The sequence below is a fragment of the Emydura macquarii genome, unplaced genomic scaffold (assembly GCF_026122565.2).
Source record: "Emydura macquarii macquarii isolate MOO-44397 ecotype Brisbane River unplaced genomic scaffold, CSIRO-AGI_Emac_v2 contig_561, whole genome shotgun sequence".
NCBI lineage: Eukaryota > Metazoa > Chordata > Testudines > Chelidae > Emydura > Emydura macquarii.
In genome coordinates, this window is record NW_027130698.1 from 2,369,689 (window position 1) to 2,388,207 (window position 18,519).

Sequence of the window (18,519 nt, forward strand, 5' to 3'; positions counted from 1 at the left end):
TGAAAATAAAAGATTGAGCTTAGATAGCAGAGAATTCAATCAATATAAAAGTTTGAAAATGGCTATTCCAAAATTTTGACTATTACTCACTCCTCAGGGCAGACAACTTTTTAACAAATTGATTAAAATGCTGTCAATGAACCAAACCTTAGAGTATGCCCTGAGAAAGCAATTGTCCTCTCTACTGAGAGAGATCCAGAAGATTGCTTTGCCACTGAGAGGAAAAAGGTTTATATATCCAAAAAACTTTACAACAAAGCTGAAGGTGTAAGTTGAGTCTGTTGAATAGCAAGATGTACGATATCTGCTTTCCACCTAAGAATTATTCTGCTCACACCATATATGAGTACAGACCGCATAAACAGCTTCCGTATTTATTACATATAAAGGAAGGTTTAACTGGCCATCATATCTGGTTTTTGTGAAGTAGTTGTAAGCGAACCCATTGAGGTTACATTTATGAGAGGAAATATGCATTAGCCCTCTCCCCTAAACCAGCAAATTTTAGGGATTAACAACCTAATGCTGAATAAATTTTAAAAGAAGCTTTCATTAGAAGAGGTGGTTGCTACAATCCCAAATAGTTTGCCTGAAAGATTATTTCTTCAGCTACAGCTGTGGATGCAGCACTTGCCAGCTTTTAGATTAGTTATACAGCATGTCTTGAGACCTACAAGACATCTACATTCCTGTTCACATGAATTGTCTGCGTTAGTGTAGCGCAGACAACAACTTTCACATAAAACTAAAGCTAAGTGTGAGGATTTCCATGCGTAATGCAGATATACACAGCTAATGTTGACCGCGCTTAGATTTCATTCCATATTTACACAGTGTGTTATTGCTTCAGGTTGAGGTTTATAGGTTTGACTGGTTATTTTACAAAAGGTTTTTTGGTTGACTAAAAATTTTGAACAATACCCAAGTTGTTTAATGTCTAACTATATACATTCTATATAGTTTACACATAAAAGATCATCCAATTATGTTTTTAGGAGTCAGTTATTCCTAAACAAGTTGTTGGTACTTGCAAAGGCCACAAAGCTGTCCAGAATTCCCATTATGCCTCATTCCCATTATTCCCACATAAGTCCAGAATTCCCATTATGCCATCAAATCCTGACTCTATTTTAAGTAAATCTACATCTTGAGAAATTTAGTTGAGGAGAGTAAAAATTATCTTAATTGTAATCCATTATGCCTGCATCCATCTTGCCTGAGACAGGCATCTTTAACAAGGTAGCCTAAGACTGAGGCTCCATACAAACATGAGGAAAGGATACCCTTATTTTCAGTTATACTTTCAAGCCGAATATCCATAAGGGTGATATTTAACATCCTGGTTGCTTTTATCTTTAGGCCAACAGGAACAGTCTCAATAGCTTTAGCAATTCTCTCTTTTCCATTGGACAATGAAGCCAAAATTTAGATGCTTGAATTTATTCACTTAAGTAAGTGGCTCGCTATTTTTAGAGGTGCCAAACACAGACATCACTAACCAAGATCAACGGGAGCTAGAGGTGTTCATCACTTTTATAAAGCTGGCCACTGAAGTGTCTAATTTTAGGCCCTCAAATGTAAATATTTTGGTTTAATCATTTTATAAGGAAAGCTTGCAAACTTCTTTAATTTACTAGCAGGTTTCTGATCACAATCACTAAAACAAAAAATGTCACGAGTATAATGTCTTTAAGGATATTGTTTGGGGTTAATAATGTTGAACTAAAATAGCATCTTAAAGGAGACTCTAAGTGCATTATAAACATGATTTAATGTGTTTACAAGAATAGGAATTGCTATGCAGGATCAGACCTGCAATTCATGTAGTTCAGTGCCATGTCTGCCAATGGACAGCACCAGATGCTTCAGAGGAAGGTGAAAGAACCCTGAAATAGGGAGATTTGGAATAATCTGCCCCCCATGAAAGTTTTATACTAACTCTGAACAGTTAGAGATTGGCTTAAACCCTAAAGCATAGGTTTTATCTTTCTTCTTAAACAACATTACTATAATGGGGGATATTCTTATTCCTTTAACTGTCCATTCCCTCTTTGAATTTTGCTAAATTCTAGGCTTCAATGACATTTCGTGGCAATGAGTAATTATGCCTTTTGTGAAAAAAATATTTCTTTTTATCAGTTTGGAATTTGCCATCTTTTAGGTGTCACTGAACGTCCCTTTGTTCTTGTGTTGCGAGGCAGCGAGACTGAAGCTCCCAGTCTACTTCTGTCTGTACTATTTATTATTTTTATACTTTGTCATGTCCCCTTTATTTTTCTCCTTTCTAAGATAAACAATCACAATCTTTTCAATATCTCTTCATATGAGATTTTTTCCAGGCCTTTGATCATTCTCAGTGCACTTCTCTCAACGTTCCAGTTCTGCAGTATCCTTTTTGAGATGGAGTGATTAGTGGTGCAGATGCTATTCCAGATGAGAGCAAACAATTGATTTATAACACGTTATAAAGCTTTCTTGAATTTTTTGTGATCCTATTCCCTGTACATCCTAACATTATTTTCTTGACTGCAGCTGCACATTCTGGCAGCTCAATAAAGACCTCTGCTCCATGATGCCCTTATCATTTTCCTGAGCTGATACAGGAAATGTAGACCCGTGAGGTGTACAAATAGTTCAGATTTTTTCTTCCGAAGTTCATTACTTTGCATTTATCAATATTGAATTTAATTTACGATTTAGTTGTCCATTCACCTACCTTGGTGTTAGGTCCTTCTGAGGTTCCTCACATTCTTCTCTAGACATGACTACACAAAATAATCTCAAATCATCTGCAAACTATATATATATTAAGCAACACCAATCAGAGTAAGCAGGACTTTTGCTTTTTGCTAGGATGAAAATTGATCATGTATTCCTATTCTTAGTATTGTCTGTCTCAGACAGTTTTTTTCATTTAGATGATGCATTAGTAATTGTTTAGACTGTAAGGGAAGGGGCTTTTCGTGTGTTTGTGCAGATAGATTTTATCTCCCTTCCTCAATTTTATACACCATTAATTATTGTTCAGTGCCTACCTAGTACACTGCCTGGGCTCTATGGCCCTACTGTAATACAAATAATATTTAAAAATAGTCCTGCCTCTGTGAGCAGGGTTAAAGTAGATTGGAAGAGGAGAAGAAACTGGTATGATCCAGCCACAGAGATTGTGAGGAAATACTGTTTACACAAGTCAATGAGAGGAGGGAAACTGCTTCCCTCCTTTCTCCCGCCATGCACACACTTCTTTATACAAATCCCTCTCTGTTGGCACTTGGAGTATGAATGCTATAATCTGGCTGCATTCTTCAGGAGGAGCTGATTTCCATCTGTCTCCTTTTCCTGAAGAGTGACTAAAGATTTGTCTACATGCAAAAGTTGCACTAATGTCTATTAAATTGTGAGTTTAAACAAATAGTTGTACTGATGCCAAATGGTACTTAGCTCTTATATAGTGCTTTTCATCAGTTGATCAAAAAGCACCTTACAAAGGAGATCAGTGTGATTATCCCCATTTTACAGATGGGGAAACTGAAACAGAGTGGTGAAGAGACTTGCCCAGGGATCCCAGCAGGCCAGTGGCAGAGCTAGGGATAGAATCCAAGTCTCCTAAGTCTGTCCAGTACCTTATATCCATTAGGCCAAACAGCCTCCCCACTGCTATCTAAGAGAGTGATTTCTTTTGGTTTTGCCCAGATCTATTAGGAACAAGTTTAGTTAAACTAAAATAAGATGCTCGTATATCAGAGTCAAGTATCCACCTGACCTTTTGTATCACTTGAACTGAAGTATTTAGAAGGTTCAGGTTTTATCAGTGCAGCATTTTCATTTAGACAAGCCCTTAGACATTTATTTTCATTATTTCTCTGATGTTTGATGCCATTTTCTTAATAAAATTTATGACCTTAAAACATTGTTTGCCTGATAACTTTGTTTCAAAACGGCACATGCTTTCAATTAAAAAATATATTGTTACTGAGCCCCACAAAACTTGTCTCCAGGCTAGAAAGTTGGTTTGGAAGAAGAAGAAGAAAAAAAAAAAAAAACAACCCTTTAATTTCTTCTCTTTATGGTCCCACTTAAAGAAAAAGAGTAAAGCACTTTTGAAGATGATCAGAAAGGTCACCCAAACAGCCTTCACTCTGGCCCCAAAGTGAAACCCAGAGACCAAGACCCTGTGCGACACCTTTGTCTGTCCATCATACAAACTCTAATCCCTTGTTACTCATAGGATGTGTTGAGTTGAGCAGTGTGGGGCCTAGTTTGTGGGGAGTAGTGTGGGGTGCATGGAATTGTTGGGAGGAGCACAAAGAAATGAGTAAAAAGTAGTGCTGGGCTGGCAGTAGTGGAGAGGCAGAGGAGTGATGGATGGGTGCATGAGGAAAACTTGGTGCATCAGCACAGAGAATCCCACAGAGGCTTTTCTGGTTGATTCTATCTGTGACGGGGCCAGAGCCCAGTAATCTTTTTGTTTTCCTGCTTCTGATCTTGTTCAACATTGTGCATTCAGTATCCTTTTCTTGATCTGGAGGTTGGTAGCATAGTCCTACTGGTATATTTGTATTCCTGCATGTCGGGACTTGTATACATGTAGATTAACTGTGTGATCCTCTCCACACAGAATTTTTATTTCAATAGATTTTATGGAATCTTAGATACAGCACTACTCCCACAATTTTATGTATTTATTTAGATTTGTTGTAAACTAAATAGCACCCATTCTGTGCTCTGGGTGCCTTTACAGAAATTAGAAAGGCATTTCTAAGACAAGATACACACATCAGCAGTCTCTGCTCACCCGCTAAAGCTTACATTAAACAACCACAGTCTAATTAAACAAAACAAACATGTCACACCCTCCTATAAGCAACAGCCCTCATCACCTTCCCCAATGGCACATGAAAACAGTTGGATAGTCACCAGATCTGGGGTATTTCAGTCCAAATTTGAGGGACTCAGAGGACATCTTGACGGCAGTCCCTCTCTTTTAAACAGCCTTATCCAATGCATCTCCTCTGATCTCAACTGCAGTAGTATCAAACTGGGAGAGAGGCAGTCAACACAGTTGATTTAGAATAATTTAAAATCATTTAAACCAGTAGGCACCCAGTACAGATTCCAAAGCACTGGTGAAATGCACTCTCAAAATATCTGCTTCAGAAGCAGACTGCCACATTCACCACTAGCTTCAGTTTCCAAATATATTTAAGGTGTAATCTAATCTCTAGGTGACAAAGCCATGGAATGGTCTAATTAAGTTAAAAAGCTACCTTGGTCATTCTGCTCTTATCTGATCATCTAGCATCAAATAGGGATCTCACCGGGCCCCAGAGTGGCAATGAAATGCCACACCCTCCCAATATACTGAACCCTTCTAGCACATCTATAAAGGTAGGCAAGATCAATACTTCAAGACAGCCATTTCCATTCATCTAGTAATTAAACTCCGTTTCAGTGTCCAGAACATGGTTTGTTCATTTTGTCTTCAGTTTGTTTTGTTTGTAATTCTAGTTCTGGCCAGGAATGATGGATGAGCTATCAGAGCTGAGAGAATTCTATGATCCAGACACAGTGGAGCTGATGAACTGGATTAAGTAAGAGGATTTTTATTTTATTTAAATTAAATGCTCTTTATAATAATCCAGTATTCTTAGATATAGTGCTCTTCTGTTCCATTTGCCACAGGTCATTGGTGAACTATAATGACCTGTATGGATGATAAAGGGAAGTGGATATCTAGGGACTTGAACATCAGTGACCATGGAAAACAGTTAGTTTTAACTCTTGCCAACCTGCTCTATCCTGGTACAGCAGTTTACCGCTGTTTGACAACAAGGGGTCTGGAAACAAATTCTCTCCATTAGCACCTGTGGGTGGATAAGCATAGATGATTCCTTTGGTTGAAAAGTTTGGAGAAGGTGATGGTCAAATTTGCAGTATGTTATAAAATGTGTTGAAATCAATAAATCTCCATGTGACCTTTCATATCTCCTCAGATGCACTTCTGCTTCCCTCTGACTATTTTTTTAGATAGCATTAAGAAGTGAAGAGCATTCACTTGTATGAGCTCTGAAAAAAGATTTTTCACATGTGCCAGTCTCTTTCCCAGACTTTAAAATAACACTACAAATATGTACATAGACGGAGACTTACTGACACTGGGGTATGGTGGTTTTGGTGCAGACAGTGGACTAAATGCTGTATTAAGAATTCACAGCCAAATTAAACCTACACAGCTGCACTGAAACTAGACTTTAGCCCAACGTTCACTGTGCTAGAGGTGTGCAAAATGTTTATAGTACATCTACTCAGACTTGGTTTGAAGTTTACACTGGGGGTGCTCAGGGTTTACCAGAGCTCTGCTGTTTGTCATCCCTAGAAATTGCATTTATTTGGAATTCTGACAGCCCTTTGTTATATTATTTTTAAAGCAAAGTTTTGTGTTCCTGAGAAAGTATTTTGGAAAGTAAAACCTGAACCTGCTGCTTTTTAGCCTTTAAATATTTGGAACACCTGCATGTGACACTGCATTATAGCTTTTCCTCCAGTTTGCTGTTAATATCCCACATTTGAATAACTGAAGATATTTAGGGCCATTTTGGTTGGATGTATTCCTGGAGGTTTCATCAAAGATTAATCTTTGTTTTAAAGATTTAATCTTTAATTCGTGGAGATTCCAGGACAATCCTGGAAGTTGGCAACCATAGGTTGTGTGCAGTGTATTGTGATGGAACTAGTCACTCAGCAGTTTAAAAATAACTTTTCTCATGCCCAGCAATAATCTCTCTTATACACCATAATGCTATATTTCCTTACTCTAGCCTATAAGAATCAATGTAATTATTCACAAGTAAATGTTACCAAAAATTCAGAGTCCAGGTTTGTTAAAAAGTTTACTGAGATTCAGACCTTTTGACAAAGCTTGGTTGGATTTCAAGAGCATCTAGGCCAAATGTTGAGTGAAAATGGCCTAATTTGTGATGGAAGGTAGAAATCATGTGAAACTCAAACAAAGGGTCTAGGCCAAAAAGAAAAAAAAAAAAAAAAAAACCAAAGTGGTCATATTCCATCTATAAGCTAAGTACAGCATTTCTGCCTTATAGTGCCATTACTGACCTATGCCACAGTGCCTAGTTTCAGAGCTCAGGAGAACTCATACTGGAAGCTAATGCATATGCCAGGCTTCAAGAAATAATGTTAAGTAATTTTGCCCTTTTTTCAGACTCTTGGCACCATATTTTGAGCCACAGACTCTGATCACAGACCAATTAATGTGTGAACTGGCTCTGCCTGAAATGGGTGCATGCCAACTTTATAGTTGCATTCAACAATGTGTGCAAAATTTGAATGCACAAAATCAAGGCTGGAATTTAAAAAAAAAAAAAAACCAAAAAAAAACAAGCATCTGTTTTTTTCGTGTACATATTTCTTTCCTCTTTTGCCAGCTGCAGTCTTTCCAGTCCAGAGACCAAATTGGTCTTGACAGAGTTTCCTTGAATATGCTTTATTGTCTATACAAATTTCAGCTAATCCCATAATATTTTAATGTGGTATTCTGTGAATAAATGACAGTTTCTTTTCAGGATGAATGTATCTGAGAGTATCTGTATCCTTCATAACTGGACACTTGACTAGTAAAAGAATAAAGGTTATAAATCTGGCAAATCTCAGGTTAACTCCAGTCAACTTTCAACTCTAGAAAGGTCTTAATAGAAATAGTTACTATTTCTACTGATGCAACCTGTTATGGCAATGTTTGCTATTTCAGTAGGTCTTCCTTAAAACAAATGTATTTTCATAGCATCTTATCAAGAACAGAAAGAATTACTACCACTTTCTAAAGTCTGTGCAGGTTAATCTTAGACCTCCAATTCCTATAAAACTCTTATTTTTAATGAGTTATTCTGTAGTATTTACATAATTCTATAAATTCTTAAAAGTGTAGATAAAGCAAGGGTTCACACATTATATTCTAGTACTCAGTTTACCCATTAGTTCAGCAATAATTAACTTGTTGAAGCTTAGAGCTTCAAAAATAAATTAGATTATTTGTTCAAAATGCCATCAGGTCTGCTTGGAATGACATTTAAATTATATAATGTAAATCAGTTTGACCTGTAAGTCCTTGTCATTATTTAGTGACATTTCTTAGAGAATAAATGGTTTGCGGGTTGGGCAGCCTGGTATGGAGTTTGGCAGAAAGCTATAAAAACAAATTATCCTTTCATTTTATACGTCATTTGTTCAGACATTTGTAAAAATTGCTTTGTTTTTCTGTAATAGAGAAGTGTCATTCAATGGTTTGAAGCACATTAATTGCTTTAGATACAGACCACAGCTGTTAGCAGCTGAATCAGGTGGCTGTATTAGTGAAGGATGCATGCATGAAACATTGCAAATCATGCTGTACTTTTAATGTACTAGCTAAGTATGTCATATCCCCCTCTAGTGGCTAATCCATAGGATCAAAGCCTGCTACTACTGTCAGCTGAAGGAATTACTCTTTATCTCCAGTGGTAGAGTCCTGTGCTTGTTGCTGGTCCATGGTTCAGTCGCAGCTGGCAGCTAGTGGTGTGGACCATTACATGTGCATAATGTTACATTCCAAGACAGTTTCATTTTGATGGAACATTTATTCATGACACTTGTGGCTTTGAATGTTTTAAGTGCAAATAAAATATTAAAGAGATTAAAGATCTTTCAGAATTTCAAATAAAATTGGTTTTATAAGCCACTAAAAATGATTTTCCAGTAAAGTTAAACTGGCATATTAAAAATATTATCTCTGCCTTCTTTGTATGAGATTAACATGGAACTGCAGTTTTAGGAAAGGTTTGTGGTAAATATTAATTCATTTTTAAGTACTATCTCCTGCAGAGCTGTAGCAAAATTTAATGCCCATCTCTGAACATTCTCAAACTTTTTCCTGGAGCTCCACTATTTCATAAGACCTCTAAAATACACCTTTACATATTGACAGGTGCATCCATTGGCATGTGAAGAAAGCATATTTCCATATGAAGTTACCTGACAATTACTTGATTGTTAGGTTGTGGTTGTATCCGTCTGTGGGTATTTATGCTTCAAAAATTCTCTCCTAATTCCATTTTAGGTTATACTCCTTTTTATTGTCCTAATCTCACTTTATAATCTGTCTCAGTCATGATGCCTACAAAACACTGAACAAAGCTATACACTTTTTATTACACTAGTCATAGGTCTCACTGCTATCTTGTGCTCTGCCTTATCGGTTTGTTGTATCCACACCTTGTGTCTCATATATTTAACTGTAAACTCTGAGTCAGGGACCATGTTTTCATTGTGTCTGGCACAGTCATGCTGTGATTGCTGATTGTGGCTTCTAGGTGTTACCACAGTGCACATGAACAATATTCATTAAAACTGGAAGCTTTTTTGGTGGAGTTTTTGTGACTGAGGTTAATTTTTCCAGAAACCTACTTTGTAATTTTCTCTCCTTCTTGATAGAGAGGTAGGAAGAATATATCAGTTTGTTACACTTTAGGAAAACTTTCATTCAAAGTGAACGCAAGCATAGTTATGGTGAATGACAGGAAATTCTTGCATTTTGATTGATCATGCTCTCAAACAGATTGGATCAATATCAGTGAAGAGCAGTCATTTGGTCAGGAGTGAAAGATTAGAATTGCAACATTTTTTCTGATAAAGTACTTTAAACACACGCCAAGTAGATGCCTACAAATCTTCACAGGCTGTGTAAGCCAGAGAAAGACATTATAAATTGAAATTAGTAGACTTTACCCAAAAAGCCTAGTTCTAAGCAACTATTTGCGTATCTCAGATAATCTAGGATTTTCAGAAAGCCTCTTTAATTGCCTCTTGAAAATTTGCAAGCACATCCATTTCAGATTTCCAAAACTGACATTTAATGCATGCAGTTTACCCATTTAGCAAACAGATTTATTTGTGAGAGCACAGTATTTAGGGGACTCATTGGAAAAACTTTTCCATCATATTTAGTGACTTCAGGAAACAAAAACAAACAAACAAAAAAAAAAAAATCAATCACATTTTCTAGAACATTTTGCTACCTGAGATGAAAGAGATTGGTGTACAGTATAAATTTCTCCTGATTGCTAACTGTAATGATGCAAAGTGTTACCACAAAGATTTCCTCAATGTTCTGAACATTTGTCTAGGTCAAACACATCTAAGAAAGCAGTGATTGCTGGAAGCATGCAGCTATTAGCAGGAGTCAAACTGTGCACTGGAAGGATCTTAACTAATCACCCACATTATGAAGACAAGAGTCTAAGGGAGAGAACAAAACAAGTAAGAACATTCTGATCTTACTTTCATCTGATTCCCATTACTGAGAGTTGGGTCTGTCTCACAAAAACATGTGCACCCTAATGGAATGTTGGGAGTGAAATAAATTTTGTTCACTGCTTCTAGTTTGTTTCCTGGTGCAATTCAAAGAATTGGTGTAACCTCTGAAGATTTTGATGGTTTGAGCATCTGCTAATTTAGGGCCAGATTTTGATATTCTTACCGAGAGACTGAGCACCAAACTTGCAGCCCAGGGGGAAAGACAGCTAAGGTGGATTTCAGCCATCCTTGTACCCGCCTATGTAATTTAGATGTCCATAAGGCAGTCCAGGAAAGTGCCTCAGGGTTAACAGCACGGCCCAGAATCTCCACATTGCTATGTGCTACAGTCCCACCTCCTCAGAGGGACAGTCACCACCTGCACTGGGAGAATTCCCCCCCAGCTGGATCCAGAGTTTTTCAAACCCTTTTACACCACCCTGGCCCTTCACCTGGTATAAAAGGAGTGGCAGTGAGGATCTCACCTGTTGAATAGTACCCTAGATTACACATTAGTATACACTGAAATCAGTGGGACTACATGTGGCATAAGGTTACTAAACTTGAGTAAGAGCATCAGAATCTGGCCCTCAGAGACCACCTTCCCGCCTTGTGTGATAATGTAGCAGTTGAGTCATCCAAAGTTCTGGAGCTAAAAGCCATCTGGAGGCATTTTCAGTGGAGCAACCTTGATTCTGTAGCCTGTTCTTTTTCCTTTATTATAGCAGTGCTGATCTGTTGACCTTCAGTGCATGTCCCAAAGTCTGTTTTCTCACAGTGTGGTCAGGAAGGTAACTTAGCTAGCATGGCTCTGGAGTCTCCTTTGTGGAGAGAGAGAGAGCCAGCTGAAGTTTAGTGTATGGTTTTATAAACATTTGTATATCAGAGTGCTAAATAGGGTTTAATCCACTAAAATGAATAATATAGCAATACTGACTAACGAGGGAGGACATTTTCTGGCCATTAATGATAAGAGACTGAGGCAGAATTTCATTTCCTCCATTAATGTGTTACAATGTTGTGAAAAGAGCACAACTATCCTTACAGGACTGAATTTGATGGATTTGTGGATATCACTCCAGCAACAGCAAACATTCAGACTTAGGCTACATCTGCACTACAGCAGTTATAGCTGCCACTGCAGCTTGTGGTGGAGCTGTTCTAAGCTGCTGGGAGAGAGCTCTCCCGTCAATTTAATAACTCCTGCCTGTGTGAGAGGTGGTACATAGTGCTGTCTACACCGGTACTTAGGTCGGTATAATTACGTCACTCAGGGGTGTGGATTATTCACACCCCTGAGCAACGTACATTATTCTGAAGTAACCTGTGGTGTAGAGAAGGTCTTACTTTTTTGTATGTGTTGCGCACAGAACTTAGGGGTGAAATCCTGGCCCCACTGAAGTCAATGACAAAACTCCCATTGACTTCAGTGGGGCCAGGATTTCACCCACTCTAATTCTTGTTCTTTCATTCTTCCTGAAGAAGTGGAACAAACCATAAATGAAGTCTGTACTGTATAACATCTAGTAAACACACAGGAATTGGTGAGAACTACAGAATACACCTTTGAAACATTTCAAAAGGGATATATAAATGTAGAGAATTTTTAATCTGTTGCAATAAAAATGACAGTCACAACACTGACATTAAATACCTAACAACCCTACCCCAAGCAGAGTTCTGACCCCAAAAGGGAGAACTTCAAGAAACTTCATGAAGTCTATTAGGGATTTTGCTATTGCTGTTGATTTTATAGGAAAATCACTCAGGTGCTACAGTGTTGGGTGAAAGGATAAAACTTTTAGATACATATAATAGAAATATATTCATTCTGTTTTGGAAATGATATGAGAGATGTCCGGTGGCTGTATATTAACCAAAACAGGTAATAAAACGTCCACCTTATATTTGGAAGGTAGTTGATTCACATCTTGAAGACTGTATTTTTAAGACAAACGTCTTATCTTTGTCTAGTTCAAGATGAAAAAATAATGAAATAGAACGAACAAATCTACAGCGATAACATGTTTGTTTTACTCTTACAACTTCACTCTTCTGCTTTTGTAGGTTTATCAGGTATATGCAAAGAGGTCTCCAGAAGATGTCTACAGCATACTGAGATCCTTTGGAACAAACTATGTCATCTTGGAGGACAGCATATGTTATGAAAGACGACACAGCAGAGGCTGTCGGTTACGTGACCTGCTCGATATAGCTAATGGTCATGTAAGTATGGTACAAGGTATTAGAAGGAAAAAATGTATTTGGTTTAATTTCTTCTATGAGAAAAGCAATTGATGTTAGAGTCTCAAACGGATAATATATCTTTTCCATTTTTGCGATGACTGTGGGAACTAAAGCCCTGTTGAGCCATTTTTCATCCAGGATTCAATCTCAAAGGAGCTTGCATTAACTGATAGTAGTGGGGAGGAAAACAGTTACCACCTGCTGGACCGCAGGTGAGCACTGCACAGTTCCTGTACATATAATCTTCCACAGCTGGGGACGTAGAGGCACGGATTCCAACTCCTTCCAACAGGGAGAGTGGTTGGGTAGTTGTGTAAATAACATGGCTGTGCCCAGGAAGTTCTGACCCCTTTCTAGGACTTGGCTGCGCAGGGTGAAGGCACTAGACAGACTACACAAATATAATAGAATTATATAGACTTTGTGCCACAGACAAACCAGGGTGAGAATTTAACCTGTTAACCATAGTGCAGCCAGCGGTGCTACTGTAACGCCTAACTTTTTAATTTGATCCTCTCTTCCCATTTGGTTCACACAACATCAAGCCTGACCTTCTGAGCATTCAGTAGACCCTCACTATAATACGCATTGCAGTAGTGAGCCTTGGGCTATATCAAATGTGGTCCCTGGATCCCATCTCCAGCCCCTTCCTCTCTGGCGGGGGGCTGCAAGTGGGGGCTGCCAGCTCTTCCGGCAGGAGCACTGTCAGCTTCGGGGCCAGAGGAGCTGTCCTACTATCCTGCCTCACTATTAACGAACCCGTGGCTATACTGAACAAATGGCTTGGATCCCCAGGGGTTCATTATAGTGAGGGGTTACTGTATTCCTGTTTAATTCTTAGTTCCTTGTTATGGCATAACTGTGTAGTGATTAAAGGTGTTTCACACAGCTGTTTACTTTCTTACAGATCATGGATGGTCTAGGAGCGAATGAACCTGATCTGAAAGCTTCACTGTATCCTCGTTTCTGTGAGGAAATTAAAAAAAACTTGTCTTCTTATTCCATGTACTTCACTAGAGTGTTTCAGAACAAAACATTCCATGTTTACAAGCTTGCTAAGCATAAATAGCCTCTATTCCCAATAGTGGCTTTGAATTTATTATTTTAATGCTAGGACCTCAGTGGGAAATGCTAAAGAAGTTTACAAAAATGTTATGTTTTTTAGGCAGTTTACATTGTTTCTTGTTTAATTACTGTGATTCTTCAGTTAGTTTTAGAGAGTTTAATTTTTATAACATTCTTGATGTTGACAGTAATTTTCCATTTGTAGCTGACCGAAAAACATGTGCGGAAGAGGCAGTCTGCATCTATACAATTCTGCTCAGGGTTTTGGATATTTTCCTGTAACACGAACATGATAGAAATTAGCTGAGTGAAGGCCTTGCTATTTCATAACTAAATATGCATTAAAACAGTAAAAACTTTGGTCTCAAACCTACAAGCTGATCCTCCCGGGCAAGCCTCTCTGCCCATGCAGAGTTTGTTTCATCTTCAGTAGGGCTCTGTGTGAGCCTAAAGGTCCAAGAGTTTTGGATCTGATGGCAGTCTCAAAGTCTTCAATAGTGAAGACACTTTGGAGAATAGAATAGAGAAGCCTTCATTGTTGTCCAACATCTTTTCATTATACAGATGTGTTGTTGCCTGTTTATGCTGTTTTAACACTTGATGATAGATCGTTGTGTATGTCTTTTGAGACTTTAAAGCTGGAGCATGTTTGATATATGTAGCACATTGGTATCGTCTATTAAAACAATTTAAAATGTCCAGAACAAGTAAGGAAAGTATAACTAATGATATACAAAATCCTTTCCTAGGATCCTTACAACACTATTTGTTTTCTGTATTCTGCTTTCCCTACCAGAGGAAGGTTTTTTCCTCTGTTAATGCCACATAGGTACCAAGAGTAGAATAGCTAGTAGAAAAGTTGAGTACTGCTATGTGGACGAGGGGAGCATTTTGCCTTAAAAATGGCAGTGAAATTGTGTGTGCATGGTGGAGTCCTTTGCTTTACAGTATTTGAGGTACTCATGAAACACATTTTAAAAACAAAATATGGTCACTATTTTCCCGCCTCCTCACCCAGATCCTCATTTATTTTGGACTGATTTTGAAGATCATGTTCTATCTTATAACTTTTGTAAATTTTATTTTGTTTGTAGTCTTTATATTTTTTCCAGGCTGGAACTTTGTGAATTCTGTAGAGTTTTTAAATGCTGTGTATAAAACAAGTCACTGTTACAGTAGGTTAGTGCTCACTTATTGTTTTTATATTAACTTGAGTGTAGGTCTGATTGAAAGCCAAACAGCACTCTCCCACCTTAACTAGGCACCTGCTATCCTTATTTGTTTCTTGTGAAAAGCAGAACAAATAATAATCAAGTGCCTCAAGGCCAGTGCTGAATTAACATTGAACACCTATAGGAGTATATGTGGCCTGCTCAAATAATTCATTTATGATAATTACTGTTGCAATTAATTTCTAATGATGGGAAACTTAAAAAGTACTACTGCTAGCCTACTCCACATTTAATCTAATCAATATGTGTAATGAGATTAACTTTCACAACTGAGCTGTGTTTCAATTCCAAATAATTTAAATGTTTTTCCTTTGCAGTTGCTAAGCTGAATTACTGCAGGGACAGAGATGGTTGTCACCTGCTCAAACAATTTTATATTCAGTACTCATTAAGCAGCATTCCACATCTTTCTGCACTGTCATGCTAACACAAAAGGAAAGTGTGCTTTAATCAAACATTGACAGTAGCTAGGTTGTTAAACTGAGATACTGAAACTCCTGAGTAATTTCTGTCCTGTATTCCTTAATGAGGTTGGAGACCACTGCAGTTTAACATAATACAATAATAAAACATTTTAATCAGTATTAAAATGTTAATTAAGCCCATAATGATGCATGCCTGTTCTTGCTGACAGCATTGGTCAGTAACTTCTTCAGTGAGTGCCTTACAGTAATTGAAAACAAGCACATGTAAGGTGTAGTAGGTTTAGCTTATGTTGCCTTATTTTAAAATGCAGCATTGGCTTCCTTAAAAGTGCAGTTACTTTGCTGTACTTATATTTAAATATCCCAACATACATCAGTCTTTTGTTTTTGAGAGTCTTACTCATAGGTATAGATAGCACTGTTCAGAACAAAAAAATCCTAACACTAATTATTTTTAAATAGATGAACATTTGTTATAATTTTAATAGATTGTATTTAATGTTGCCAAAACAGAGCTGAAGCCTTTTGCAGAAGCTATTAAGTGCTAAAAAATAATAAAATAAAATAAAAAATTACAAGGTAAGAGTCCAAGGTAGTTTTGTTCTTTGCAGATTATAAGAAACATGGTGCATATTATCAAGACACTATTAGCATAGGGCACTATTGTTTTTATAATACAATATCCCCAAAGGTGTCATGATAAACATTTGAAGTGGTAGCTGCAATATGATTATCTCCTGAAGTCAGCAACTCTTAAGGTCTAAATAGCTTGAAAGGCATGTGTCATTTTAAACATTCCAACTTTTCTAGTCCCTGAAAGAATTAATTCTAGATAGAAAGACACATTTAAAAGGCTAATTCATACCATAATTGTATGCTTGCGCAATCTCCTTAGAACAGAAAATATAATAGGAGTAAAACACTTACCAGCTAGAAAGAAAGGAGATGTAACTAGCAGCACCATGCTCTAAGGTAACCACCTTAGTACTGCAGCTTATTGTCTTTCCCAGATTTAAAGGACTAACTACTAGAGGAGAGCATGCTGGGAAAGTGTGATCCCAAACTGGATCATTGATGACCAGGCAGCTAAATAGAGAACACTCTACCAATGGTTGATAGTAGGAAAAAAAGCTAAATTCCCCATTCTCTTGGAGCCAGGATTAGGGTGCAAGAATCCCTGAGGCTTTCCTAGCCCACGTCTGGTGTTTATGTATTTGTAATAATTATGTCCTCCTTTTTCGGTGGTTTGATGAGATGTATTCATGCATTCAAAATCTGAATTCCTTTTTGACAACAACCCCTGTTTGTGATTGAAATGCATCACCCCAGGACATCTTCACAATACCAAATGGCTATCATGGCATTTATTTGTGATAAATCAAATGCACATCCATTTGCTATAAAAATTGTTGTGCATTTAGGGAAATGTATAAATTACTAACACAGTGACTCCTTGAATATATTGCATACTGTTCAGGACCATAATAAGGACTTTTGAACAGATATAAATTATGCTTTATGGCAAAAACTGTAAGTGCAAAGGAATCTTTAGGTCACAGATTTGAAACATCATCAGATAGCCAGGGATATTTTTTTAGGTGCAAAAAGCTTCAGGGGTTCATAAGTACATTGCCCTTTCTGATCTGAATAGTCTACTGGTGAGATCTAACATACACTTGTTTTATAATATGTTGTACTGAGATGTTATGAATATTGTTTACTAAATAAAGTTGTGTCCTTTTAAAATCATATCACAGAGCCACTTTTTGTTTTTATAGTGAGGTGGGGAGGGAATGGCGGCAGTTTTGGAACCTCAGATCTCCCATGTTCTTTCATGTAAGCTAGTTCTCAGTAAGAAAAGTTTTGACCTTCTATTAAACTTGCTACCTGACAGGTGGAGTTAATATTTTTTTAAATCACCTTTATGGTTTGACAGCATATGAGTCACTTTTATTGAATTTCCAAGTTAATGATTTAGCAGTAGTGATTTTTGCCATCACCCAGTGCACATAGCTTAAGTGAGGTCAGCAGGCTGTCTTAGGAAGTTACAGTGATAGTGATAAATATAATTTGCTTTGACCCAGAGGGAGCAGCTGCTGTTTTTTTGTTAATTTCTTACACTTTGGTAATTTTATATGATAGAAAGAAGCATGTATTCTTCGAGGAAGATCAATAGAAAATAATTGCGTATGGCAGGTGCCTTATTTGAATGTAAAGGACCTCTAAAATAGGCATGACTTTTAAAATACAGAAATAAATTCTATTTCAGAAATGGGATGCACAGACATGAACAGGAATAAAACAGAATCACAGCTGGTTCCCAATTTTTCTTTTGGTGCTTGACTAAAACAAACTTGCATTAATTGTTCTACTTATAGGTCTTTTTTGTTAGTAGAGTGAATTCGATGCAAATCAGCGATTCAGTGAGACTATGAATTTTAATTAATAGGATGTAATTATTACATGTAATATGTGTACATTGAATTTTCTATCCCATGGTAAGTAGTCCTTTTTCAGTGCCTTTTCTTAATCATGGTCCTCCTGTCTCTTTAGTTCTTTATCAACAATTATCAGGAGATTTTGCAAAGCACTCATGCAGGCTCCCTCAAGAGATATAGAATGCCAACCTGTCTACTGTTTTACTAATCAATGCAGTGCTCATAATAATTCTCCTAACCCCACTCCCTGCGTTAAGAATGCAAATGATGCCAGTGTTGCCTCTCTTTGGTCTAGCCCAGCATTACAAATCTAATGGCAATCATCTTTTCAATGACTTGGCTACATGTTATACTTGGAATGGCATTTTAAGAGAAAAACCATGAAGATTAATGTAGCTCACAGGCAGACAGATTAAATACTAATATCCACAAGATTATTTAAATTTCAGATCTATACAAATATTTTATAGGAAATAATATGTTCTTACTACACGTTAAAAAGTCTGTAAAGAACTTGGAAGGAGATTAGTAAAAGTACCAGATTACTAAAAATCCAACTACCTAGGGACCCGTTGATTTAATTTTTTTCTCTTTTCCGGTTGCAGGGCTTTTTGTAATCAGACCAGCTGTCCCTGTTGTTGAGAGATGTCCGTGCCACTCTCTGATAACTTTGTTTTGTAAAGAAATAGGGAAATGTTTGTGTGTATGAAGGAGAAACAAACTAAGAAACATGATTTCAGGGATTGCATGGTAATTAGAACAGCAGCA

General features: G+C 37.3%; 1 protein-coding gene across 1 annotated transcript in view; it reads left to right on the forward strand.

Moving 5' to 3' along the window:
* DPY19L3 (dpy-19 like C-mannosyltransferase 3) overlaps nt 1–17,064 on the forward strand; it is a 46,405-nt gene extending 29,341 nt beyond the window's left edge. The window contains exons 16-19 of the mRNA XM_067540016.1: nt 5,509–5,591; nt 10,176–10,308; nt 12,412–12,570; nt 13,499–17,064. Coding sequence (XP_067396117.1) covers nt 5,509–5,591; nt 10,176–10,308; nt 12,412–12,570; nt 13,499–13,660 — 537 coding nt within the window. The 3' untranslated portion in view covers nt 13,661–17,064. The remainder of the gene's footprint in view (nt 1–5,508; nt 5,592–10,175; nt 10,309–12,411; nt 12,571–13,498) is intronic.
* The last annotated feature ends 1,455 nt before the right edge of the window (nt 17,065–18,519 follow it).